The sequence below is a fragment of the Macrosteles quadrilineatus genome, unplaced genomic scaffold, assembly GCF_028750875.1.
Source record: "Macrosteles quadrilineatus isolate MER2022 unplaced genomic scaffold, UCM_ALF_1.0 Scaffold_1__1_contigs__length_201487025, whole genome shotgun sequence".
NCBI lineage: Eukaryota > Metazoa > Arthropoda > Insecta > Hemiptera > Cicadellidae > Macrosteles > Macrosteles quadrilineatus.
In genome coordinates this window covers 84,452,393-84,477,228 of record NW_026542594.1, presented here as the reverse complement: position 1 = coordinate 84,477,228, position 24,836 = coordinate 84,452,393, and the positions used below count along the sequence as shown (strand labels likewise).

Genomic DNA, 24,836 nt, shown 5'->3' with positions numbered 1-24,836 from the left:
CACTCGCGCGCCGGTTGTCTGAGACTGAATTCAGACTGTCTGACATCTTGAAATGTCTAGATTGTATTGTGTTGTGCAATATCATCTGCCTGCAGAGAGAACAGCTGAAGCTAAACTTTAGCTGTTTTGAACTAAATAGTGCGCTAAGTTGGTTACTAAAGTTGTTAGCGTGATTACAAAACTAATAGCTATCAAATAAATAAATGTTAAAATAAAATATCTATCCATCCCTGTCGGGTGTCGGTATCGGCGGAATCGGGCGAAATCGACATTTGGCAATCGATTCTTGATACCGATATTCCTAGTATCGGCAATGTCCGAGTATCGGTGGTAGCGATAATTGACACTTCCCTATCTAAAACTCATTTTGGAGTCCTAAATTAGTTTTAAATATGCATCGGGACGTAATCGTTGCATCGGGACTTAATCGATGCATCGGTCTTTTTGATGCATCGAGGCCAAATCGATGCATTTCGATGCAAATTTCGATGCATTTTCGATGCATCGCACACCCCTACATTTTGAAGAGCTAATCCATGTTATTAACCTTTGCATGTGCAGGAGTCTAGTGGACCCCAAAATAAAAATGGGTATATAAGCAGTTTTGGATATTTAGCTCTTTAAACTTTAGACGTAAAATCTATATTCATTTTCTCATAATGTTACGTAATTTTTTTGATTCTACCATATCCTTATCCTTTAATTAATTTGAAAATAATAGTTTGAACCCTTAATTTTTTTATGATGAAATGTAATAATGGTGTTAAAGAGGGGGAAATCCTAGTTAACATGTTCGCTGCTACAGACGTTCAGGATTAGTCAGCGGGGCCATGGCGCCAGGAGCTAGGAACGTAACCGGAACGCCACCGTTCATTGTTGTTTAACGTTTCCAAGGATCAGCCAGCTCGTCACGAGCGTCCTAGATATTTCTTTGCAGCTCGTGGGGACGTACTTTTCTGACAGTGAAAAATATAGTTTCCCAAAATCACCAACAGGGTCACATAGAACAGGGCTTTGTCCCACCTCTTTCCTGCTAGATAGCAACCCTACTTTACCGACTGCAACCTGGGTAGTGCTGCTATCTATCAGAATCGCTTGGTAATATGTCCGAAGCCAGTTTTATTGCAGAACATTGCTATCCAGTATAACTACTGTTGTTTTTACTGCAATTCAGTGTATCAGCGGCAATGTTACGTAGTGGCAAGTGTTAGTTCTGCTCCTGGCGCCGTCCCGGCATCTAGCACTCAGCAGCAAACGTGTTAAACAAGTTTTTATTGCAAAAAAATTTAATTTTACATGCATTTTGCCTATTTATATTTGTATCAAACATCAAGAAACACTCAATGTAAAAAGGTGTATTGCCGTGTATTAATAAACTAACTGGCCCGACAGACGTCGTCCTGTCCTAATGTGGTTTTATATCAATGCTCGTTCATTTTCAAGATGAGCTTGTTCGCATGGCTCAATCATGTCCTGGTTGACGTTCGTTCGCTACGCTCACTCACCTTTAGGTTGGAGCTCGTTCGCTATGCTCACTCACCTTTAGGTTGGAGCTCGTTCGCTACGCTAACTCGCTTCCAGGTTGTAGTTCGTTCGCTACGCTCACTCACCTTTTAGTTGCAAATTAGCTGTTAGTGTTGTTTCAAATTAAAAAAAAATAATAGTGCTGCACCCTGTTGGTAAACCTATTAACGTTTTAATGCTATTGAACATCACAGAATCAAATTGTTTAGTTGAACCAGCTGTTAAGATTCTTTAATTCCATTTAAATATGAGTACTCATAAGGTTAACATGGAAAACTCCAGAGCCACTGGGACGGAGCCCTTTTGACGAATCTGCACCAAACTTCACACAAACCATCCTTGAATAATGCTTAATAATGCCTGAAAGTTTCATTACAATCTGTCTAGCGGTTTCGGAGTCCATAAAGGACAAACAAACAAACAAACTAACAAACATACAAACAAACATACTAACAAACATACATTGGATTTTATATATATACAAAAATAAATTATAACAAATAATTTAAATTTAATATATTGAAATGTTGTAGTTACTTTAGGGATAAGCTTAAAAAAATTTATAAGTTTCAAATTCATATTATAAATTACAGTCATTGTGTAGAGGAGCTGATGAACACAAAAAATTGTGTATATTAAAGCATTGTTTTACAATAAAATATTTGTGAGAAAACTAAACAAAATTTAAATTTAAATTTTCTATGTTATTCTATTCTTATGGAGAATATGTACATTGTTGAGATAGTTTCCCCGTTTATGTAGGTATCTAGTGTGATAAAATTTGGCGGATTTATAACATTTAGGCTTATACCCATTAACATTTTATTAAAGAACATTTCATTAGCTATGAAGTAGCAAATTAAAGTACTTGTCAAACCTAATTTTATTTAAATAGATAATAAATCTTAAATGTCTATGGAAATATTTTAGTTAAAATCTAAATAAGCAAATACAAATTTGCTTAGTCTGCAGGTTTATTGCAGAAAGGGTATTTCAATACTCAATATATCGTTATCCAGACAAAAAATTATAGCCAAGTCTTAAAAAAACTTGTTTTTCAGCAAGAACTTTTCAAAATTTTAATTTTGGAAAGGAAATGTACTGTACCTTCCCAAATCTTTCCGTTGGCTATAAGGTTTGTAGCCACCAACTTGATGGTACTCTGAGCTGCTCCCGTAGACTGGATTGTTGCCACCAAACATGCTCTGTACAAACAATCAATTTAAAACTATCTGAATCTTACAGTTTAGTTGGCTTAGAGGGTTGATTAAAATATCATTGCCTCTTTAAGTGAAGGTAGTGCCAGATTTATTTCAAGACAAAGTGTTACTCATGGGTTAATGTGACATTATATACAAAAAAATCTTCTAAAAATTTAACTTCTTTATTAATTATGTTATATAACTGAATTACTGACTTAAATTTTACCATTTAACCACAAAAGGTTTTGTACAGAATAACCACAGAAATGTACAGGAAAAATACATATTGTGAATAATAGTTGTAGGGAAAGAATGTTACAGAGCAAAACGTTTTGTTGAATGTTGAAGGCCTGATGCTCTGATGCGTTATGAAATAGCCTTCTTAACTAGACCTAGGACTATGATGATGATTTTAGTTCGAAGGTACCCAAAAACAGCAAAACACAAAAACCAGTGACATATCCAGGTACCTGTAACCATCTAAACACAGTAGATCCTTCAGCCCTAAATATACAACAAGTCTGGGTGTCCAGTGACATATCCAGGTACCTGTAACCATCTAAACACGGTAGATCCTTCAGCCCTAGATATACAACAAGTCTGGGTGTCCAGTGACATATCCAGGTACCTGTAACCATCTAAAAACAGTAGATCCTTCAGCCCTAGATATACAACAAGTCTGGGTGTCCAGTGACATATCCAGGTACCTGTAACCATCTAAACACGGTAGATCCTTCAGCCCTAGATATACAACAAGTCTGGGTGTCCAGTGACATATCCAGGTACCTGTAACCATCTAAACACGGTAGATCCTTCAGCCCTAGATATACAACAAGTCTGGGTGTCCAGTGACATATCCAGGTACCTGTAACCATCTAAACACGGTAGATCCTTCAGCCCTAGATATACAACAAGTCTGGGTGTCCAGTGACATATCCAGGTACCTGTAACCATCTAAACACGGTAGATCCTTCAGCCCTAGATATACAACAAGTCTGGGTGTCCAGTGACATATCCAGGTACCTGTAACCATCTAAACACGGTAGATCCTTCAGCCCTAGATATACAACAAGTCTGGGTGTCCAGTGACATATCCAGGTACCTGTAACCATCTAAACACGGTAGATCCTTCAGCCCTAGATATACAACAAGTCTGGGTGTCCAGTGACATATCCAGGTACCTGTAACCATCTAAACACGGTAGATCCTTCAGCCCTAGATATACAACAAGTCTGGGTGTCCAGTGACATATCCAGGTACCTGTAACCATCTAAACACGGTAGATCCTTCAGCCCTAGATATACAACAAGTCTGGGTGTCCAGTGACATATCCAGGTACCTGTAACCATCTAAACACGGTAGATCCTTCAGCCCTAGATATACAACAAGTCTGGGTGTCCAGTGACATATCCAGGTACCTGTAACCATCTAAACACGGTAGATCCTTCAGCCCTAGATATACAACAAGTCTGGGTGTCCAAGTTTGGAGGGAATATACAGAACCAAGAGGAAATTGAAGCTGTTCATAAATACGAGGTGAAGCTATAAAATAGACTATAAAATGAGATCGGTTTTCCAAGACATAAACTGTGTGATCCTGAATGCCAAATGCCATATTGCAAAGTCGCCTGACATCCCCCCCTCCACATTCCAGTCATTTGTATCTGATTGTGTATTTGCCGCATGTCAGAAATAAATAGTAGGTGTTATTATAATTTTACAACGTGTCAACTGTCAACATGAATTTTTTTTAAGCTTGTAGTTTTAAAAAAGTTGGAAAAGTTAAAAACACCCTAAATAGTTTCTTCAGGTTTTCCAAGGTGTCAGAACAAATTTCTACCCATAAGTGCTTTTATTCAGTCTAGAGGAGTTTTGACACCATTTAAGAAAACACTTTTTCCGTTAAAACTAATCTCTCATGTCACACTGATTCTTTGTCAATTCCTACATTTCAAGCAACTCAATCTACGGAGACTTAAACGACAGTCTTGACAATTGAGATTGCTGTTAATGTTTTCATAAGTTTTTGTAGTTGAAGGATGTCCTAGGTGTGGATAATCTTTCACATCTTCTCTCCCTTCTTTGAAACATTCATACTACTGAAAAACTATGTGCATGACATAACTAAAAAATATACTTGTTTTGTTTTAATAGATCAAAAGTCTCTATAGTGGACTTACTGAGCTTCACAAATGATTTCCCTTTGACCTTTTACTTATTCACACCATTTTCCAACGAGCAGTACATGATCTAACAGGAACAAAGACTGGCCGAGCTAAGTGCCATCAAACCAGCCTTAAGGTGGAGGTAGGATGTCAGGCGACTTGGCAATGTGACTTTTGGCCTAGGTTCAGTTTTTTTTCTTAGAAAACCAGCCTCGTTATTTTATAGCCACACAATGAAACAACACAACAACAATGAAACTAGGAAAACCAGATTGACTAAAATTTTTTAAGGAGTTGGAAAACTTGGAGTAATCACCAATAGCCTATGGCCAAGCATCTATTCATTAGAGGTGTTAGTTTAGTTCTCTTTAAGGTTTTTATGAAGAAGAATAATAAGACAGCAGGAGATGATCAAGGAAGATTTTAACAGGATCCGGCACCAATTAATTTGATTAGCCTAATTCACTCTGTTAGGCCACTGTGTTTGGATTAGTTGTAACTCTTGTGTACTCACTTGATGCCATCAGTGTAGTAGCTGGGGTTGTCCAGGTCAGTCTCCAGTAATAGTTGCACAGCCCTGTCCATTTCTCCCAGTAATATAAGTCTCTCTACCACCTTCTGTGTGTGTTTGTAGTCTCCCCTCCGCCACTCATGAACACTCACCCTCTCTAGTTGAAGCCTCTGATAAAAAAAAAAAACATCAATTATGAAGCAGACATAAAACTATAAATATTTTCCAGCCAGGTGTCCCCAAAGTTGAGAGATATGTCAAGCTTCTAACTAGGGATGTGTTCTCGATACCACTGATACTTGGTCGTTGATATCAGCATCAAGAATTGATTGTCAAAAGTCGGTTCCTATGCCGAAAACCGTCACACCCGCGCGATCAGAAAATTACTGCTATTGCCGCGAACGCGCAAGACCACGACGACGTTTCCTTTGCCACGATGGTGGCGTCTACACTGCCGCAGAAAATGTTCATGATTTTGCCGTAATCGTGATTGACAACGATGACCTTTCTGTGACCACGGGAGACGATGATGTCTACACGGCCGCAGGAAATATTCACAATTTCACCACTGTTGCGCACAATGACAATGACGTTTCTGTGACCGCGTGAGAAACCGATGACGTCTACAAAGGTGCGGGCAACGTTCATGATTTTACCGCGATTGCGGACGACGACAATGAAGTTCCAAGTCAGCGGGAGTCAATGATGATGTCAACAGGGCCGCGGATTTTCATAATTTTGCTGCGATCGCGGAAGACAAAGATGACGTTTCTGTGACCGCAAAAAACGATGATGTTGATGTCCAAACAGCCGCGGAAGATGTTCATGATTTTGCCGCGATTGCGGACGACGTAGATTACGTTTCCGTGACTGCGGGAGTTCATGATGATGTCTATACGGCCACAGGAGATGTTCATGATTTTGCCACAACCACGCAAGACGACGATGGTGTTTCCGTAATCGAGGAAGATATTTCAGATTTTGCAGTGATCCCAGAAGACGAAGATGATATTTCCACGACCGCTGGCGATGATCATGATATTACCTCGAGTTTGGCTTGACTGAAAATGTAATGATAGCACACTTTTCTATAATATCATTTTCATTTTGATTTTTGTTGTTGGATCTTGATTTATTCTAGTTTATGGTATCTTGTTAATATGGTAGTTTTTTATCGTATTTATAATGGTTTGAACTTAAATTGGCTAGTTGGAATGTATCATTACTGCATACATTTTATATTTACTTTAAAAACACCCAATTACCTCAAAAATACTTTATGGAAGGACATAAAGACAGAGGTTGGTGTAGTATGACCGATCCATTCGAAAATTTTGTTAAACAATTAAATAATGGTATCGGAATCGAGAATTGATATATTTTGGTATCGACACTCATTACTTCTAACCTAGATCTTTTACGAGTTCAATCAAAAAAAATTTAGCTAAGGGTGTGATTGAGTAAAATGGTTTGGTGTTTAAGCCAATTAAAGACCTACTCATAATGAGAACGTTTGTAAAAGTTTTTCAAAAACTTTGTATTTTAAATAGCTATACAAGTTTAAAGATATGTACAATACCTGATAGGAATATGGATCACAAAGGACATCGTAACATGTATCTAACGGCTGCAAGTGAGGGAACTGATTGATTCTCTTCAGATCCGAGGCACTGTAGGAGTCAAAATGCTCTACTTGCTTTGGTTTTTGCTCTTCTCTAAACAATATCACCAAACCTATTAATTCATTTTACTGACAACAAACTCAGCAAAACATACAATATTTCCATTGATGTAAAACTACATTATTTTTATCCCTTTTTTTATTTGTTTCCTGTTTCTGTTTGTATAATACCGTAATTAAACCCTACTTCTCAGAAACTAATGGTAACAAGTCATGTCAATTTCATTAAGTGTGCTTGAAACTCAGTTCCGTCTACTGGCCTTTCATGTTTTCTATGTAATCTTCATGAACAGAAGATTCTATTATTAACTAACTATATAAGCTACTTTACATATTTTTATAATAAGAGTCCATGGAGCCTAAACGTTCTAACTCATTAAACAATTAAAAAAACTACAAAGAAAATAACCAAAATAGCATTGCTCTTATGGCGAGCAAATCCAAGATGACTGTTAACTTCCATGGGATCCCATGGAAATCAATTCAAAACAACAACGAAAATTTCTAGTATAATTATTGTGGAGAAAGGAAGGATACACAACTAACTCACCCGAATAAAGAGTCCCAGGAGGTCAATAGAACACATAAAAAGTTCACTTTAAACTGATATTTCGCCCCTTTAAGAGGCTTCTTCAGAAGTAGAAGGTAAAATGTCAGTTACAGTTCTGGCACTGGTGTAAATATATATGACCTTTCTGTGACCACGGGAGACGATGATGTCTACACGGCCGCAGGAAATATTCACAATTTCACCACTGTTGCGCACAATGACAATGACGTTTCTGTGACCGCGTGAGAAAATTTCTAGTATAATTATTGTGGAGAAAGGAAGGATACACAACTAACTCACCCGAATAAAGAGTCCCAGGAGGTCAATAGAACACATAAAAAGTTCACTTTAAACTGATATTTCGCCCCTTTAAGAGGCTTCTTCAGAAGTAGAAGGTAAAATGTCAGTTACAGTTCTGGCACTGGTGTATATATCTGGTGTATATGTGTATATACAGTTTCTAATTTTATAATTTGTAGTGTATACAAGTTAGGAGGTGGCAAGCCTGTCAGACATTTAAAACAGTGCTAGAACTGTAACTGCCATTCTACCTTCTACCTCTGAAGAAGCCCCTGAAAGTGGTGAAATATCAGTTTAATGTGTACTTTTTATGTGTTCAATTGACCACCTGGGACTCTTTATTCAGGTGAGTTAGTTTAGTATCCTTCCTTTCTCCTCAATAATTATTCCAAAGAAAAGTTGCTTTTTTTCCTTTACCTAACCCGCCATGTTAAACTTCCCTATCCCAAGCGTAATGTATACAACTTCCTTACTTCTCGAGTGATGTAAAGTTGAAAAAAAACTCACTCGGTGATGTAATGAAACCCATTTAAATAACATTGAGTGCTTAACTTAAAAAAATATACCTCTATGGAGGCATCGACGTTCAACGCTAGAAATCAGCTGTGCGCTTGAATGTTATTGTTAGGCTTTAAAGTATTTTCCTAACCTAGCTTTTGTTTGTAAAAGAACGTTACTGTTAGACGATGAGTGAAATGGATAATGAAAAATATTGTACGTAAACCCATGTATATTGTCGGGTCAGGTAAAATCTTGTACGTTACACGTTGCGCAAGAGCGTTGCGTTGCACTCGCTTCCGCTCGTTGCACAACATTCACCTGCGTGATGTAAAAACGCTCTTACTACACTTGTAATGTAAATAGCTATTAAACAACTAATCTCACAGTACTAGATATTAAAATTATAATCACATTGGTGTTTGAAAAACTATTTTTGGATGATAATTAACTCTTCAGCAGCTGTTAGAAATCATCCAAGATGGCCGCTAGCCTAAAAGGACTCTTAAAAACTGATTATTTAAGTTTATGCTATTAACATAAGTAATTTGTTTTTACAATAAAAACTGATGACAATAAAAACTGATGACATTATTTACCGTATCTGAATATCAATATTCTTTTTTAACAAAATGAACAGTAAAATTAAAGCTTGTTAAGTGCATTAATCTATATAAATAAAATTACACTTTTGTCTGTAAATTGCATAGAATCATGAAGTTTTTGGTTATTTATATGTTCTATAGCAGAAGAAAGACAAAACTAGTCTTAGTCTTATATTAGTTTCTGTCTATATTGCCTGGGTTAACATTTTATTAAATTATTTCATACCCAAAACAAAGCCAAAAATTACTTACCCAATCCTGTATCTAAGTCTGTATGTTTATTTGTATGTCTGTTAGTAACACATAAGTAATGTAATTTGACAGGGTTTTACAAGAATGACTAGAGCACCATTGTTAGTAAAGTTATCAACTGGTATACCAAAGTATAGTGTGCAATGGAGAGATAATTAGTAGGCAATGCTAATTAGCTAATTTTAACATGATCAATCAAACAAAATATTTTCTGATTTTTCAAGTTTTTAAAAAAACCGATGTGTACCACCGGTGGTACACTCAGTGCTCCCTAAAACTCCCAAACACAGGTGGGCTCGGTTACTTTGGTGATTGTACACTACAAAGCGACATTTCAGAGTTTCTATAGTGGTTTTATTAGACCTATGAATTAGTGTTTTTAGAAGGCATACGGACTACAGTATCTACAGGTAGTACTTGGAGTGAATTTGGGTTTCAATGAATTGAATGCTATCATAAAACCCCAATATATCCAGTAATAATGTGCTATTCTTTATTGCACAATTTAACAAAAATTAAAATTATTTATAATCAAATGAAAATCAGTTGTTTACATAAAACAATAAACATAACCAAACACCTTGGCTTTATGCATCATCATCGTCACTGTCTGAAGAAACCGACAAACTTATCTTATAGGCTCTAGCGCCTCAATCATGAACTAACTAAGCAATCAGACATTATTCGAAACTTTGTGATGTGGTGTTTTACACAGTATTTGGAGTGGCTACGGGTGGCACACTTCCACCTGTAGTTATATCAATACACAAGTGTAGATGTGTCGATTCCCGATACCAATTCTTGATACCACCACTTCTTAGAAGACTGTGGTAATGGCGAAAGGTGAAGTTGTGTCTAAAATTGTGTCTGAATGATGAAAAAACTTTTCTTTGTGATGGTTATTGCGTTTTGTGGCATCACTCTAAAAGCATTAATATATCTACAAAGACATTTAATGAAATTAGGAAGATAGAGGAGCATGTTAAGTGGTTTTGCAATCCCTGCACTAGAAGGATTAATATCGTGCATGATGAACCTCCGATGACAAACTTGATTGACGAGCTTAACGACATGAAAAGTAAGGTAGCAGCTTTCCATAAAATCGGACTAAACCTTGAGAAGAAAATTAAGATTCTTATAACAAATAGCATTAAGACTAAGGTTGGACTAAATCAAATTATGGAATTACACAAGGTTGAGGTTAGTTCTTTGCCAGAAGTATACATTTTGGATTCAAGTCAGAGAATTGAAGTTCCAATGACGTCATCAGCAGACATCGACAACCTGAAAGGTACGAGTTTGTCATTGGTGGGAGACAAAATGTGGCCTTTGGTAAACTAAGACAAAATTTAAGAACCAGTGAATCTGAAAAAAAAAAAAACTCTGGACGGGAACTGAGCGAAAAAAGGAACCGAAACGGACTTATGATTTTGGAACAGAGTGAAGCTGTAGTAGAAACCGAAGTTGCACTGATGAAAAGTGGAAATGAACCTGAACCTGGAATTGAAACTGCGAGTCATCGCAGAAGGAATCACCATGGAATCAAGTTGTACGAAAATGATGGAATGAGGAAATAAACCAGTATCGACCGAATCTCGAGTTTCCTATTCTAATGTGGTGAAAAATAATTTAAAATTTAAGACCAACTGATTCAGAAAGAACTACGCAGAACCTCAACCACAGGAACAAGCAGAAGTCAAATACTGTAATAATAGGGACAACCGGAGCTACTGATAACCTCAAGTCTGCACGTCAGAAATAATTAGCCTTCGAGTGTAATGACTCAGTCATGCTGAGGTTATATGATCTGAATAAGGCGTTTGATGTTGTTTCCCATAACATCCTTTTAGGGAGACTGAAAAATGTGGTATTGGTAGTGCAGTGTTGTGCTCCCTGCAGAACTATTTGGAAAATCGTAGACAACTTGTGTCAGTGAATGGAATCTCCTCAAATGTCCAAGGTATCCCCCATGGCGTTCCTCAAGGTTCGGTGTTAGGTCCACTATTGTTTAGCATCATGATAAATGACCTTTGGTCAAACGGCTGCACCCTCCTCTTTGCAGATGACACCACCTTGGTGACTAGAGGGAAAGACATTACCCTGTTGAGAGAAACAGCTGACAAGCTACTTGTTGAGGCTAAGTCCTGGTTTGTTGCAAATTGCTTAAAAATAAACGAAGAAAATACTCAATCATTGATGTGCACCCTCAAGTCGAGGGCTAATCATGAGGAAGCTGTTAAGTTGCTTGGGTTTTGGCTGGACTCTAGGCTAAACTGGTCTAACCAAATTGATAAGGTATGTGTTAGGTTATCTAGAGTTCTCTATCTATTAAGGAGACTCCGAGATGAAATCACTAAGACCTATCTGATCCATGCCTTACAGGGTGTTTTTAAAAGAATGCCGGGATTTCAAACGGTCGTTGCTCGGGGACTATTCAAGATAATTAAACGATTTAAACGTCAAATTGAAGGTAAAAGAATAAAGTTTTTTCTCATTCTTTCATACAATTCGGAATGATTTAATAAAATTCAGATTTTCATCAATCTTGTATAGTGTAAAACTGGCAAAGTCTGTATGCTTAGGGCGATCGGCGAGTTTATCTGATGTCTTTACTGAATCTTTTCGGCACAAAGACTCCATCTTTTATAGATAACATCATAAGGTGACCAATTTAGGTTTGTTATACTGAAGACTACATTGGGCAATCGATTTTTTTGGGCTTCTGATTCAGAATTGTCAGATTTCTTCGACTATGTCATCACTTGTTTATAGCCGGCCAGGCGAATGTCTTTTCAAAACACTTCGGTGTCACTCAACTCATTAAACCAGCTTAAAAGTTTCTTTATCATCAAGTAATTTTAAATTTAGTATAATTTAGCAATGGATATAAACTCTGCGAACTACAGATTACAATCTGTGCCTTCTGTTGCGCCGTAAACGTCGTACTGGCGACTGGCATCAGGCGTATGAGTCACAATAGCGGCCTATAACCCCTCACCTGTTTTACGCATGCCAAAGTAAAAGTTTTCTCCCTTGCCACACGGGTTACAAAACTTAGTTATTTTAGCTTCAATTTGACGTATAAAACGTTTAGTTACCTAGAAAAGTATCCAAGCAATTACCATTTTAAATCCCGGCATTCTTTTAAAAACACCCTGTATTTCATAGCCATTTGATGTAAGGGATAGTGCTCTGGGGACACTCCCCTGCATGCTATGAAATACTTTTGCTTAAAAAAAAGCTGTGAGGGTGATTACTAGAGGTGTGCGGATATCCGAAAAATCGGGTCGGATTCGGTTCGGTTCGGATATCCGTATCCGAACCAAGCCCAAATTCAATATCCGACACTATCCGTTATATATCCGACTTTTTCGGATAGACAATATATTTTGACGTTTTGGACAGAAAACTAAATCTCCATAACCACTATTAGTTTCCCAGGACAAAATTACAGCAATACGTTTCCAACGACCTAACAGCAAACGGCAAAGAAGCCGTATGATGCAATACCGATAACTAGTTTAGTCGTTATCGGCTGTTTTGCTTTACGATTAGATTCGTCTGGAACGAACAGACATAAAGCAGAAAAGAACTACCATGGTCAAATGAAAGTCAACTCGTGCTTGTCTCGCTCCTGATACTAGGGGCGCTGCGTAGTAGTTTTTTTTACAGTACTGTTTCAAAGTAGAAAAATCTAGCCTACTACTGTGATGTTACGTAAACAATAGATTTAATGTTTCCCGAAAAAAAGTCAGAATAGAAACAATAGAAAGGCAACACAATAGAAGGGTGGGAGGGGTTGGGCAATGACCTCGAAAGGAACGCGGGTAGTGAGTCAAGTAGGGCCGGAGGGGGAAGGGGTGGGTAAGACCCATCGAAGTATAAAACACAACGTAAGACCTTGAAGCTATATATAGACTTTCACTACTTCCCTAAACCTAAAGGACTGGCCGGTAGGGATGGGCGAGTAGTGTTTTTTTGAGTCGAGTCGAGTCGAGTCGAGTAATTAGCCCTAATACTCGAGTATCGAGTCGAGTCGAGTCGAGTAGTTCACGAGAAAATCAACAATTTTATTTTACATATAGCTGTGGCAAAAAACCTACATCTTCATTTTTACGAACAAAGCATTTCTCAATTCACCAAAAATAGACCTGGTTAAAAGCTTTTATACCATATAAAAAACACAATAATGTATGTGTATCAAACTTATATTTTGGTGTTAAAGGTTTTTTATTAATTGCAAAAAAAAAATGCAAAAATATGGAACTAAGTGTTTATTTTAAAATAGGCCTGCTGTAAATGTTTGAATTTGACTAAAGCATGAGATCTAATAAAGTTTCCTCTAATTTATAAATAGGCTTATAAGTATTTATCTAATTCATTTCTCAGATTTTGTATTTATTTGAAATTCCATGAAATTGTCTTAGTTAACTCATTAGTTTATAATTTTTTTTTTAAATTACGTAGCCTACATCTTGGTCTACAAATACTCTTTGTAAGGTAAGTTTTTTCCCCCAAGTGAGTAAAAACTAACTTCCTATATAATGACATTTTCTCACTAATTATATATCTTCAAAATTTGTTTAACTATGAAAAAGTCACCAAGTCTAGCTGAAAACATAATCATAAATGAGGATATTTTTGAAATACAGAATAACTAATCAAACAAAATTTTTAACACTTTTACTTCTTAAATTTTTTTCCTTGAAAATGTCAACAGTTTTTCACTTATTTTTAATAAATATTATCACTTATAATTGTTTTAAAGAAGTCCAGATGTGTGAACTTGAAGAGCAGGCAAGAGGCAAGAGACATACGTCACTGCCACAAAAACTCTTCTCTACTGTGAATGAATGAACTGTTTATTGTGTGAAGCCCCACCCACCGTCTATTGGGACATGGGGGAGGAAAAGAGAAAGTTTGGCAGAATTTGCCCTTGTTCTAAAGCCTGGTTCACGTGCCCTCCCTCACCCTCGGCCTCAGTCGCTTGCAGATTTCCATTACACAAGAGTGTTATTTTGAAATACTGTAAATGTTTGAATTTGACTATGATGAGATCTAATAAAGTTTCCTCTCAAAATAGGCTTAACTTTTTAATAGGGATGGTCAAGTCTCGAAATTTCGGGAAATTTTAAATCTCGTTACACGAGACGAGATTTCTTTTAGGCCGAGATTTTTATCAAGACGAGAATAAAAATATAAAAAAAATTTAAATTTAAAAACGCCTGCAGAAAGTCAATGCAATACCCGCAATACAGGAGCGTGTTGTAGTTGCGTTTCCTTTGCGAAGGCGTTCTTATTTAATTAATTCTTTAAATGTAAATATTACTTTAATTATTTAAATAATATTACTTTAATAACATTTGAGAAGTTTTGTTAAGTGTAAGCAGTGTGAGGAATGTTTTATTACTATAAAAAGTCAAAACAAGTAACTATTTTATAAAAATTAATATTGCTTTTATTTTATTATTTATTTTATTTTAGGATAAGTTGAACTCTATCCTAACTGATATCACTATGTTTTCTAATCGTAGGCATTTTTAATAAGTTAGGCGTGATTAATAAAAAAATGTTATGCTGATGTTTTTTAATAAAATATTGTAAATATTCTTGCCTATTATCATTATTTTTGTATTTAAACAGTCATCTAACAATGTTACAAAATCAGGTAAAAATTTTGAACGTGTATTTCCCGTTGTGTATGAGAAGGGAAATCCCGTCTCGATCTCGTCTCAAAATTTTATGAGAAATAAAAAATCTCGCCTCGTCTCGTCTCGAACTAAAAATCCAATCTCGTCCATCCCTACTTTTTAAGTATTGATCTAAGTCATTTGTCAGTTTTTGTATTTCTTTTTCTAAAATCTCCAAAAGACCAAAAGAGTGCTTTTAACAAACATTTTATAGTTTTATTTAGTAACAAAAGTGTTTGACTATGTTCCCGATTATACCAAGAACAAGGTTCGGCATAGTGGATTCACTGTGAACCGGCCTGCCTGGCAGTGTTTCCACACGACACACGACCAAAACAATAATCCCGCTTACTGGGTCGAGAAATCCTGTTTTATCACGCTTTAAAATTGTGAAAAATGCCGTTTTATCCCGCATGATTATTTTTGTACAATACCTAGTATAATACTTGACGTATCATGTTTATAAAGTTGTTTTAACATCACTATTATATTTTACTACAGTATTTAATCAATTTGAGTTAGTTTTTCTCTAAAATTAAATGGAAAAAATAAAAATAGTCGTCACAGCCGAAAATCCCGCATCCCGTTTTAATCCCGCTCAAGGTCTAAAAATCCCGTTTTCGGGATAATAATCCCGCGAATGGAAACACTGCTGCCTGGCCCTTATGCACGACGTCACTATAACCTCCGTGTAGGGGTGTCAACAATGGATCGGAACAATCGAAGTTTTGAACATGTCTGTAACCTAGTTTTTTATACTTAAATACTCATTATTTATAAACAAACACGTCCTACATATCGGATCTCGAATCACGATATTTATCGATACCCTTTCCACCCACAATAAAACATTAAACGATGTCAAAGCAATCCGTCATTTGCTCCATTGAAACACAAAAGTCGATTGGCTGACATGGTAGTGCACTGACGCCTCCTGACCAATGAGACCCTGACCTGAGAGCTGTTGTTACATACTTTTATTGTCAACACTCACCATTTGTTATAACATTACAAAATCGACACGGACTAAGGCTTATAATATTTTTCAATAAAGACATTATTTATAATGGTTTAAATACCTGCATTCAGTAATCCAATATGATGCTAAATAAATAGAGAAATAAATAGAGCTATCTCTTCAAGTAAATATTTACTTACACAAAATGAAATTCATGTATTGAAGGTTACGAATCCCCAAGCACCCATTCTTAGAGGTTTACCCAAGATTCATAAACCCGATATACCAATTAGGCCCCTCGTCAATTTCATGCCTTCCCCTGCTTATAAAATAGCAAAAATGTTGGACAAAGTTATTAGGAAGGAAATAGTATTAGAAAACAGCCATAGTATAAAAAACAGCATTGAATTAGTCGAACAGCTAAAAAATCATGTAATAAAAGGAAACCAAAAATTAGTTTCATTTGACATAGTTAACCTTTACACCAACGTACCAGTTCAAGAAACAATAGCCATCTTACATAAAAACCTACAAAAAAACTCAAAACTTTCTAAAAATGCAATAGATGAACTCATTAACCTCACAAGAATTGTATTAAAACAAAACTATTTCAGATTCCAAAATGACTTCTATGTCCAAAAAGATGGCTTAGCAATGGGTTCACCCCTCTCCAGTATATTATCAGAAATATTTTTGAACCATATCGAAAATGAACATCTATTTTCTGATACCAACCGCTTTCGAGAGAAAATAACATTTTATTATAGATATGTTGACGACACTATCGTTCTTTTCAATGGCAACAGCAGACAGTTATCTTTGTTATGCAAATATTTATGCAATATGCATAAAAAAATCGAATTCACGCTTGAAGAAGAGAAAAACAACTCCTTAAACTTTTTGGATTTAACAATAACCAAGAAAAACGACCAATTCTCATTCAAAGTTTATAGAAAACCAACTTGTACCGACCAGACAATCAATGCAGATTCACACCATCCACATTCACACAAGATTGCCGCATATAATAGTTTTGTTCACAGGTTGCTCTCAATACCAATGAGCGATAATGACTATAAAGAAGAAGTCAACATAATAAAATACATAGCGGTTGCAAATGGTTTTAACAGCAGTTTAATAGACAATTTAATTTACAAACACTCAAATAAAACCTCTAAAGCCCCGAATCAGAAACATTATATCTCTGCTAAGTATGGTTCATCATTAAGCCACACTTTTAAAAATGTCATGACCAGAAATTAACAGTTTCATTTAAAACTACAAACAAGCTCGGATCCTTATTGAAAGAGCGGCAACAAACGGATTCCACTGTTTATGACAAGTCTGGGGTTTACAAATTAAACTGTAGCGATTGCCCAAAATATTACATCGGACAGACTTCACGCTCTTTCAAGAAGAGGTTCAGAGAACATATCCCCAAGAAAACTACAGGCCCACAAACTTCAAATTTCGCAGAGCATTTAATTTCACTCAACCACAACTATGTAAACATAAATAGTAATATGGACGTTTTACATCTTTCCCAAGACCGATCAACCATTAACACTTATGAAGAATTTGAAATATACAAGGCAGTCAAAACAGATGGTCAAAATGTTTTAAATGACAAACTCTCATTCCAATCGAATTCCATTTATAACACCGCAATCAAAATACTGGATGGGGGAGGAGAAGAGAAGGAATGAATGCGAGCCGGCAGTGATAAGGAGACAATGGCTGACGTCATACCGTTAGACCACTGACCACCAGTTCGAGCTACAACTTCCACCCGGTCGCGTCACCTGTCTCGTGTTCCCGAGTACTCGGTATTTTTAATGTTAAATGTTCGTATCAATGTGCGTTTTCGTGTGTTCGTGTTCTATGTACTTATTTATTAAATGACGACCTTCATATATGGAAGTGAATAACGACGCCTTGTACGGCCTGAAGATGGTTCCCTGTGAACCGAAACTATAGTTGCCACAAGCAGCATATTGGATTACTGAATGCAGGTATTTAAACCATTATAAATATTCAAACGTAATCCGGAGGCTAACAACTCTTAAAAATGAAATACATTATGTTATAGTAGCACTTAAAACTTCACTAAACTCTTTAATCAGTAGATAGTACAGAACAAAATATGGATCTACTTTTTTGCGCAATATAAAGCAAGCCTAACCAAACGACGATGTTAAAGTTTAATGGTTGAATATAATTTTTCTAATGATGCGTATAATGCAGGGATTATTAAACTGAAAATTTTGACGTGTTTAGGTTATTTATTTTGTACTAAAAATAAAAATAATACATCTAAATGTCTGACTTATTGATACAGACATTGTTTAGTATAATTAATTTCGTGTTGGCGGGACATTCGCTCGCCGGTTCTCTTGAGTTGAGTCTGACATCTTGAAATTTAGATTCGTAGATTGTGTTGTGCAATGCTGAAGCTAAACAATGTCACCGGCACCGTCGCTGTTTTGAACTAGATAGTTTCTAAGTTGGCTATGAAAATTGTTAACCGTGATTACAAAACTAATACTGTAGCTATACAGTAAATAAATGTTAAAATAAAATATTTATCCCTGTCGGTATCATCGGAATCGACTTTTGACAATCGAGTCTTGGTACCGATACCAATGTCCAAGTATCGGTGGTATCGATGACGATAATCGACTCATCCCTTTTTACTAGTAGAGCTGTATCGTGACGTAATCGATGCATCGGGATTTTGATGCATGCTGGATCGAATCGGGATTCGATGCATCACACTCGCACACCTACACCACTGCCTATCACCCAGTGTCAGCTCAGCTGTCGGCGCTGTCGCTGTCAGTGAAATGGATGACGCAAGCGATGTCTAGGTTGCCGATTATTAGTAGGCCTAGTATGTCAATATTTAAAGGGGTTAAGGGATTAAATAAAACTCAAACATTTTCCTTTCTTACTATTTATTTGTCAAATATCAATGAAAATAACGAAATCGGCGTAACGTCTACTACTCGACTCGAGTCACGAGTATCTTTAACTACTCGACTCGACTGTCGAGTATTGCCAACTACTCGAGTAATTACTCGACAGTCGAGTACTCGCCCACCCCTACTGGCCGGCGAGTGGTATTCCAATCACAGGACAAGATACGTTGTTTTTTGGGTATTCATTGCCCGGTTTGACTTTGGATTGTCTTACTGTGTAGAAACTTTGAATAATAAAAAACGAGGTGTAAGCCCGTCCTACGTACGGGAGTAGTCAGTTAAAACTGTGTATAATTCAAGACAGCTAGCTTACATATAAAGACAAATTAATGTTATTGCAGCCTACAGTAGAAAGAGTAATTATCAATTGAGAAGTGTATATGCCTATTGCCTAGTCAACGATATCACCTTCCAATTCCATCGAATACCTGTCTCTTCCATAATCAATATCACCACAATACAATTCCTACAGATACAATTACAAATACCATACACAATTTCCAGTAGGTCTGAGTAGAAACTCCCTAAAATAAAACTAAAACATCCAATAATTATAACGTTGGTGTCCTGACCTCATTAAACGAATTGTCCACAAATATCCTTCATATCAATTTCACTGCATCAATTGCTAAATAAATAAGTGTAAACAAAGAAAAGTAAAAACGACAACATATAGTATGACATCAATATTTCCGGGCCTAATCCAAACAAAGTTTAAGCATTCAAAAACACTGATTGTAAACAAAAAGCCACCAATATGAATTAAAACATGTAAAAATTGTGATTTTCCTACCCTTTCCTAAAAAAGTTGAGCAGTAAAATAATTTGCATATCCTTTTTTTAAAGACTCGTGTACAGAGCCTCGACTTGTATACATCGATGGTGTTACTAATCTCGGTGGACTACTAATCTTACTTATTTCCTATAATCAATGACAAAATCATAGTAAATAAAATAACCTCATAGTTCTATAGAGCATTTTTATATTTAACCAGCTGTTAGTTAAAACAAATTATATTGCACTAAAACAAACCGAAAATTACAAAGATTACTTAAAAGAATAATTTGAACATCCTAGTATTTTACTATGTATATTTAAATAATCTGTCATCCTCTTACCGAAGAATTGAACGAATCAATGATCAGCATTACACATAGTATAAATAAGTCAACCCTAAGTATGTCATTGCATTTTTATCCAAATGCTGAATTCGTGACACAAAAGCTGAATGTTTACAGCTGTTATGTTAAGCAAATTATTTTATGCCAAAAGCTAATTTAGAATCTTAGCGTCGGCTGCTAGACTTTTTAAAAATTAAAACTTTATTTCTAAAAAAACTTGGACCCTAAACTAAAATTATGGCTTCGACATTCCCTAGTTCTCAAAATTATCTTTCTTTCAACACAAAAATCATGAAAATCAGTCGAGTGGTTGATTCAGAATCGTGAAATAAAAAAAAAACACTGTTTCGTTTTAATATTATAGATAAAGTTAGAACTAACCACGATTATTTAGCATTGATTGTGCACATATTAAATGATTAAACGATAGGACCTTGGATATATACAAACTTTTGTCGTGATTTTAATTTCAACATCAAAATACAATATTGCACAATCGTGATATTTTAGGTCATTGACCTTTATTATGCATCCGGTATTGCTGTTTCAGAAGAGAAGCACATTGATAAATTATAAATTGATATTCCCGTAGTTAAAAAGAATTATTTTATAAACCTATAAAACAAAATCATAAAATCTTACATAAAGATAACAATAACGGAAATTGTAAAAAGGGTATAAAGATAACAACGTCGTTATTCTTTCTCTTTGTTCTTCTATTTCTTGGGTTTCCCTTCATCACGCATTCAACAAGTTGCCATGGTTACTAATCACCCATGTCGTTATCAGCTTTTGTGACATAGCGCACAGCAGGGGGGTAAAACTTGACGAAAATCTTAATTTTTACCTATTATTTAATTACCAATGAATGTACTACTTTATTGGTATTTGGCACTGTATTAATAATCGGTCAAAATGACAGATTTTTGTCAAATTTTACACCAAATTTATTGAAATTTCAAGGTGAATATTAATAAAACAATTATTATCAAATATTTGTATTCATTTAAAAGATTGATTTGTGGTATTGGGTTCCCCACTGAGTGCAGCCGAGCGGCACTAATGAGGGTCGGACCTTCTTGGGGGTGAACAATAGACGGCTTATCAGACCCTTCCCTCCCCGTGGTCTGGAGAAAGCTTGTAAACAAACTATTGCACAAGCGTGACTTGACATTGGGGTGCTTCAACTATAATTTTGTCAAATGAACTGTGATGTTTCAAAATCAAAAACAATCATTTGGGACCATACTGCTTATCAATAATGGACTGCAATTATTGTTGAACATACAATCCATTTTAACAAACTAAGATTATACGATTCAAATACAATTATGAAAATTATCTTGGTATTTTACTTGGGGTAATGAAGTTATGTAGGCTAGTGTAATTCTCGGTTCATCAAGGTTCTACTTAATTATGTTTGGCAGTGAATAAGTAGAATGCAATTTATAAATTAAGGGATACACACCTTTTACACAGTTATAAAGTCTAATTGCCCAACATCAAATCGTGAGCCCATCTTAGTGCATTAGTGATGTTTTCTAAACTTGGCAAACCCGCAAAATGCCACATAAGGCCAATAATCCGTTCCAAAAACGTAAGGAAATACAATGTGAAAATAAACTTGAGATTGAACTCCTTGGCTTGTGAGAACCAGGAAACAAGATAAAACATAACCTCAAGTAAACAAGCCCAAACGTTTGACATCAGTCCTGCTGAGCTAAGGTGTTGTGTGAAGATTTCGGCTGCTAGTGTACTTAATTCAAGCAACCAACTTTTGAAAATAAATGTTGTGAATTGTGATTTTCAAGAGAGAGAAAACTGTGGACTTGGCTAATTTGAAATTCTATAGTTCAAAATCGTCATTTAAGTTTATTTACACAGCTTTACATTGTTTTATAGGTTAAAAATAAAAATACATATGCAGCTTATTAATAACCGCGCCGAACTATCGGAATCCGATAATATCCGAATCCGAACCTCCCAATATCCGATCCGATCCGAACCGAGCCTCAACTATCCGATCCGAATCCGATCCGAAATGAAATTTCACTATCCGCACACCTCTAGTGATTACATCTAAAGGCCCTAGAGAACACTGCCGACCCGACTTAAAAGAATTGAATATCCTCACAATGGTGAGCCAGAATGTACTCAATAGTCTGGTCCTGCTAAAGGAGAACCTGGGTGATTTTGAGACACGTGGTGATAGGCATGAGTATGGAATAAGAAGGGCCCATGACCTTGATATACCTCGCTGCCGCTTAAGCCACACCTTAAGGAGATACCCTCGTTCGGCAATTAAGATCTACAACTCCCTGCCAAACAGCCTAAGGAACCTTGACTGTACAGCGTTCAAGACCGAGTTGAAGAGCTCGCTCACTAATAGGACCCTGTACAGTCTTGACGAGTTGTCTAAAGATCCTCTAATGCCGGGTTAAAATAACAGACACGCATACCACAGCCTAAGTTTTAAAATTTTAAGTTTTTTGAAATTTTGTATAGCAAGTTTTGTAAATTAATAATTTTGTAATTATTAGTATAATGACGCAATCTATTCGAGATACTTCGGTCAAGGATTAAGACAACAAGTATAACAAGTAAGTATTACTTGGACATTGGTATCAATATTGAGAATCAAAAATTTGATTTGTCAAAAGTCGATTCCGATACCGATACACGACTCGTCTGCGACTTCATCCGATCAGAAAATTACCGCTATTGCTGCGATCGCACAAGACAACGATGACGTTTCCGTGACCGCGGAAGACAAAGATAATGTCCACACGGCCGTTGGAGATGATCACCATATTACTTTGACTTTCCCTTGACTGAAAAAATCAGGCTTTTGCACCTCTAGTTAAAGCAATAATTTTTTAAAGATTTGTTGTTGTTAGATCTTCATTTACTCTAGATATGGTAGTTATTTAATGTGTTTAGAAGGGATTAAACTTAAATTGGCTGGTTAGATTATTTCATTACAGCATTAATTTTCTTTACTTGAAAATCACTGCATTTTCTCAAAAATACTTCATGGAAGAACATAGAGACAGAGGTTGGTGTTGTATGACAAATCCAATCAGAAAATTTGGTAAAACTATAAAAGAAATGGTATTGAGAATCAATTTTTCAGGTATCTGTATCGGTATCTAGAGTTGATCAATTTTGGTATCGACCCACCACTATTTCCTCCAAAACATCCGTTTTGGCAAATTCTTGTGGGATCTGTTTCATATAGATATGTAGAGTCATGATATCAAGGTTGACTTCTCAGAATTACATGTCATAGAGGTTCTGAGTTGCCTTGTGATTTGGAAAAAATGTGTCTTATTGAGGTTGTTTTAGTAGAAGTACTTGTATTATAGAGGTTAATTTAACATAGAGTGTTATGGCTTTTTCAAATGGATTTAAAAAGTACAGTTGTAATTGAGGTTGTCAAGTCACTGAGGGTCGTGTAAACGAGTTTCTACTGTTTATGGATTTTGTATTTATATTTCATTGGTAAATCAGTCATGAAAATCAATGTATGAGGGCATAAAATAGATTTTAATTTACTTTTTATATTCATATGTAAATTAGTCAATCACATCAGATTCATGCCACAGCAAAGTCCAGGCAGGCAGTTGTTAGACATGATTATCCCTATGAATTAATTATTAACTTATTTAACCTTTGAGATGTAGCAGCTGTCACTTGAAGGTAGTATTTGCAGACCGTCCAGAAAGAAACAGCTTTTGTGTCTCTGAGTAGAATGGCTGTGATGAGACACTGGTCTACTGTGAAGGCTTCACTGTGTTCTAGAGCATCAATCCTCATCATCTCTACTTGCTCATTTACATCTGCGTTCAAATGAAAATACAGATATAAGCAAATTTATATTTTTCTGAATTAACTGATTTTAAATTAAATCTATTAAAATAACATTAGGGTACCAAGGTTTCCTGCTACAAGAAAACTAATAAAGTGTGTGTTTTTGGTTGAATATTAAATAGCTTAGTATAAAATCAAGAAACTTGCCAAGTTTGATCAAAATATATCCGAAAACAAGCAAACTACAGCACTTTACAATATTCTCCATAATAATAACATGGGAATTTTAAATTAATTTTTTTTTTCTCCGTTACCGCCCTACAAAAACACTTTGATATACTATATTTTTTATTTTTAAACTCTTTAAAAAGGTCTTGAGATAAATTGGGAAATTTTATTTTTTGAGGGTCAAAAGTTAAGAAAACCAATTTTTACCCCATAAAATCCCCCACAAAACCCTCTTCCCATGGTCTGATCGGTTCGTAAACTCATTCAAGTTTATTCCGCCTTACACCTTTAAACCAAATTTGATCAAAATCGGACAAAGATTACTCAAGTTATTATGTTCACGGAGAATAAGCTATTACCGTAGGTCTCGTGGTAAGACCTAGATCTGGGACCAATTTGCTTTTTTGTTTTGAGGCCCCCAGAGGCCAAAAACACCCTCTGTTCAAATTCACATTTAATATATTATGTGTCCATTAGAGCGATAACTCGAGCAAAAATGATCAGATTTTAATGAAATTTGGTACAAACATGTAAACCTTTGTTTATTCGAACACGTTCGCAAACCAGCATGGTCGAACTATGAGAACGGGGGTTTATGAGGGGTTTTATGGGGTAAAAATTGGTTTATCCCATTTTTTATACTAAAACACAAAATTTCACAATTTCTTCCCAAACCTCTTTTTTTAAGTAGAGCTTAAAAAAAGAAATTATTTTGTATATTGAAGCGTTGTATGCCTAACAGTTACGGAGATAATTAAAAAA

The 24,836-nt window shown here is 35.8% G+C and overlaps 1 protein-coding gene across 4 annotated transcripts in view; it reads right to left on the bottom strand.

Moving 5' to 3' along the window:
- LOC128983700 (WD repeat-containing protein 11-like) overlaps positions 1-24,836 on the bottom strand; it is a 221,408-nt gene that overhangs the window by 47,903 nt on the left and 148,669 nt on the right. For all 4 annotated transcript variants that reach the window (XR_008489894.1, XR_008489893.1, XM_054403102.1 and 1 more), the window contains exons 20-23: positions 23,707-23,875; positions 6,982-7,117; positions 5,406-5,572; positions 2,632-2,729 (exon numbers count right to left, since the gene is read on the bottom strand). Coding sequence is in view for 2 of the 4 variants with exons in the window: in XM_054403102.1 (XP_054259077.1) it covers positions 2,632-2,729; positions 5,406-5,572; positions 6,982-7,117; positions 23,707-23,875 (570 nt within the window). In the remaining 2 variants the exon portion in view is untranslated. The remainder of the gene's footprint in view (positions 1-2,631; positions 2,730-5,405; positions 5,573-6,981; positions 7,118-23,706; positions 23,876-24,836) is intronic.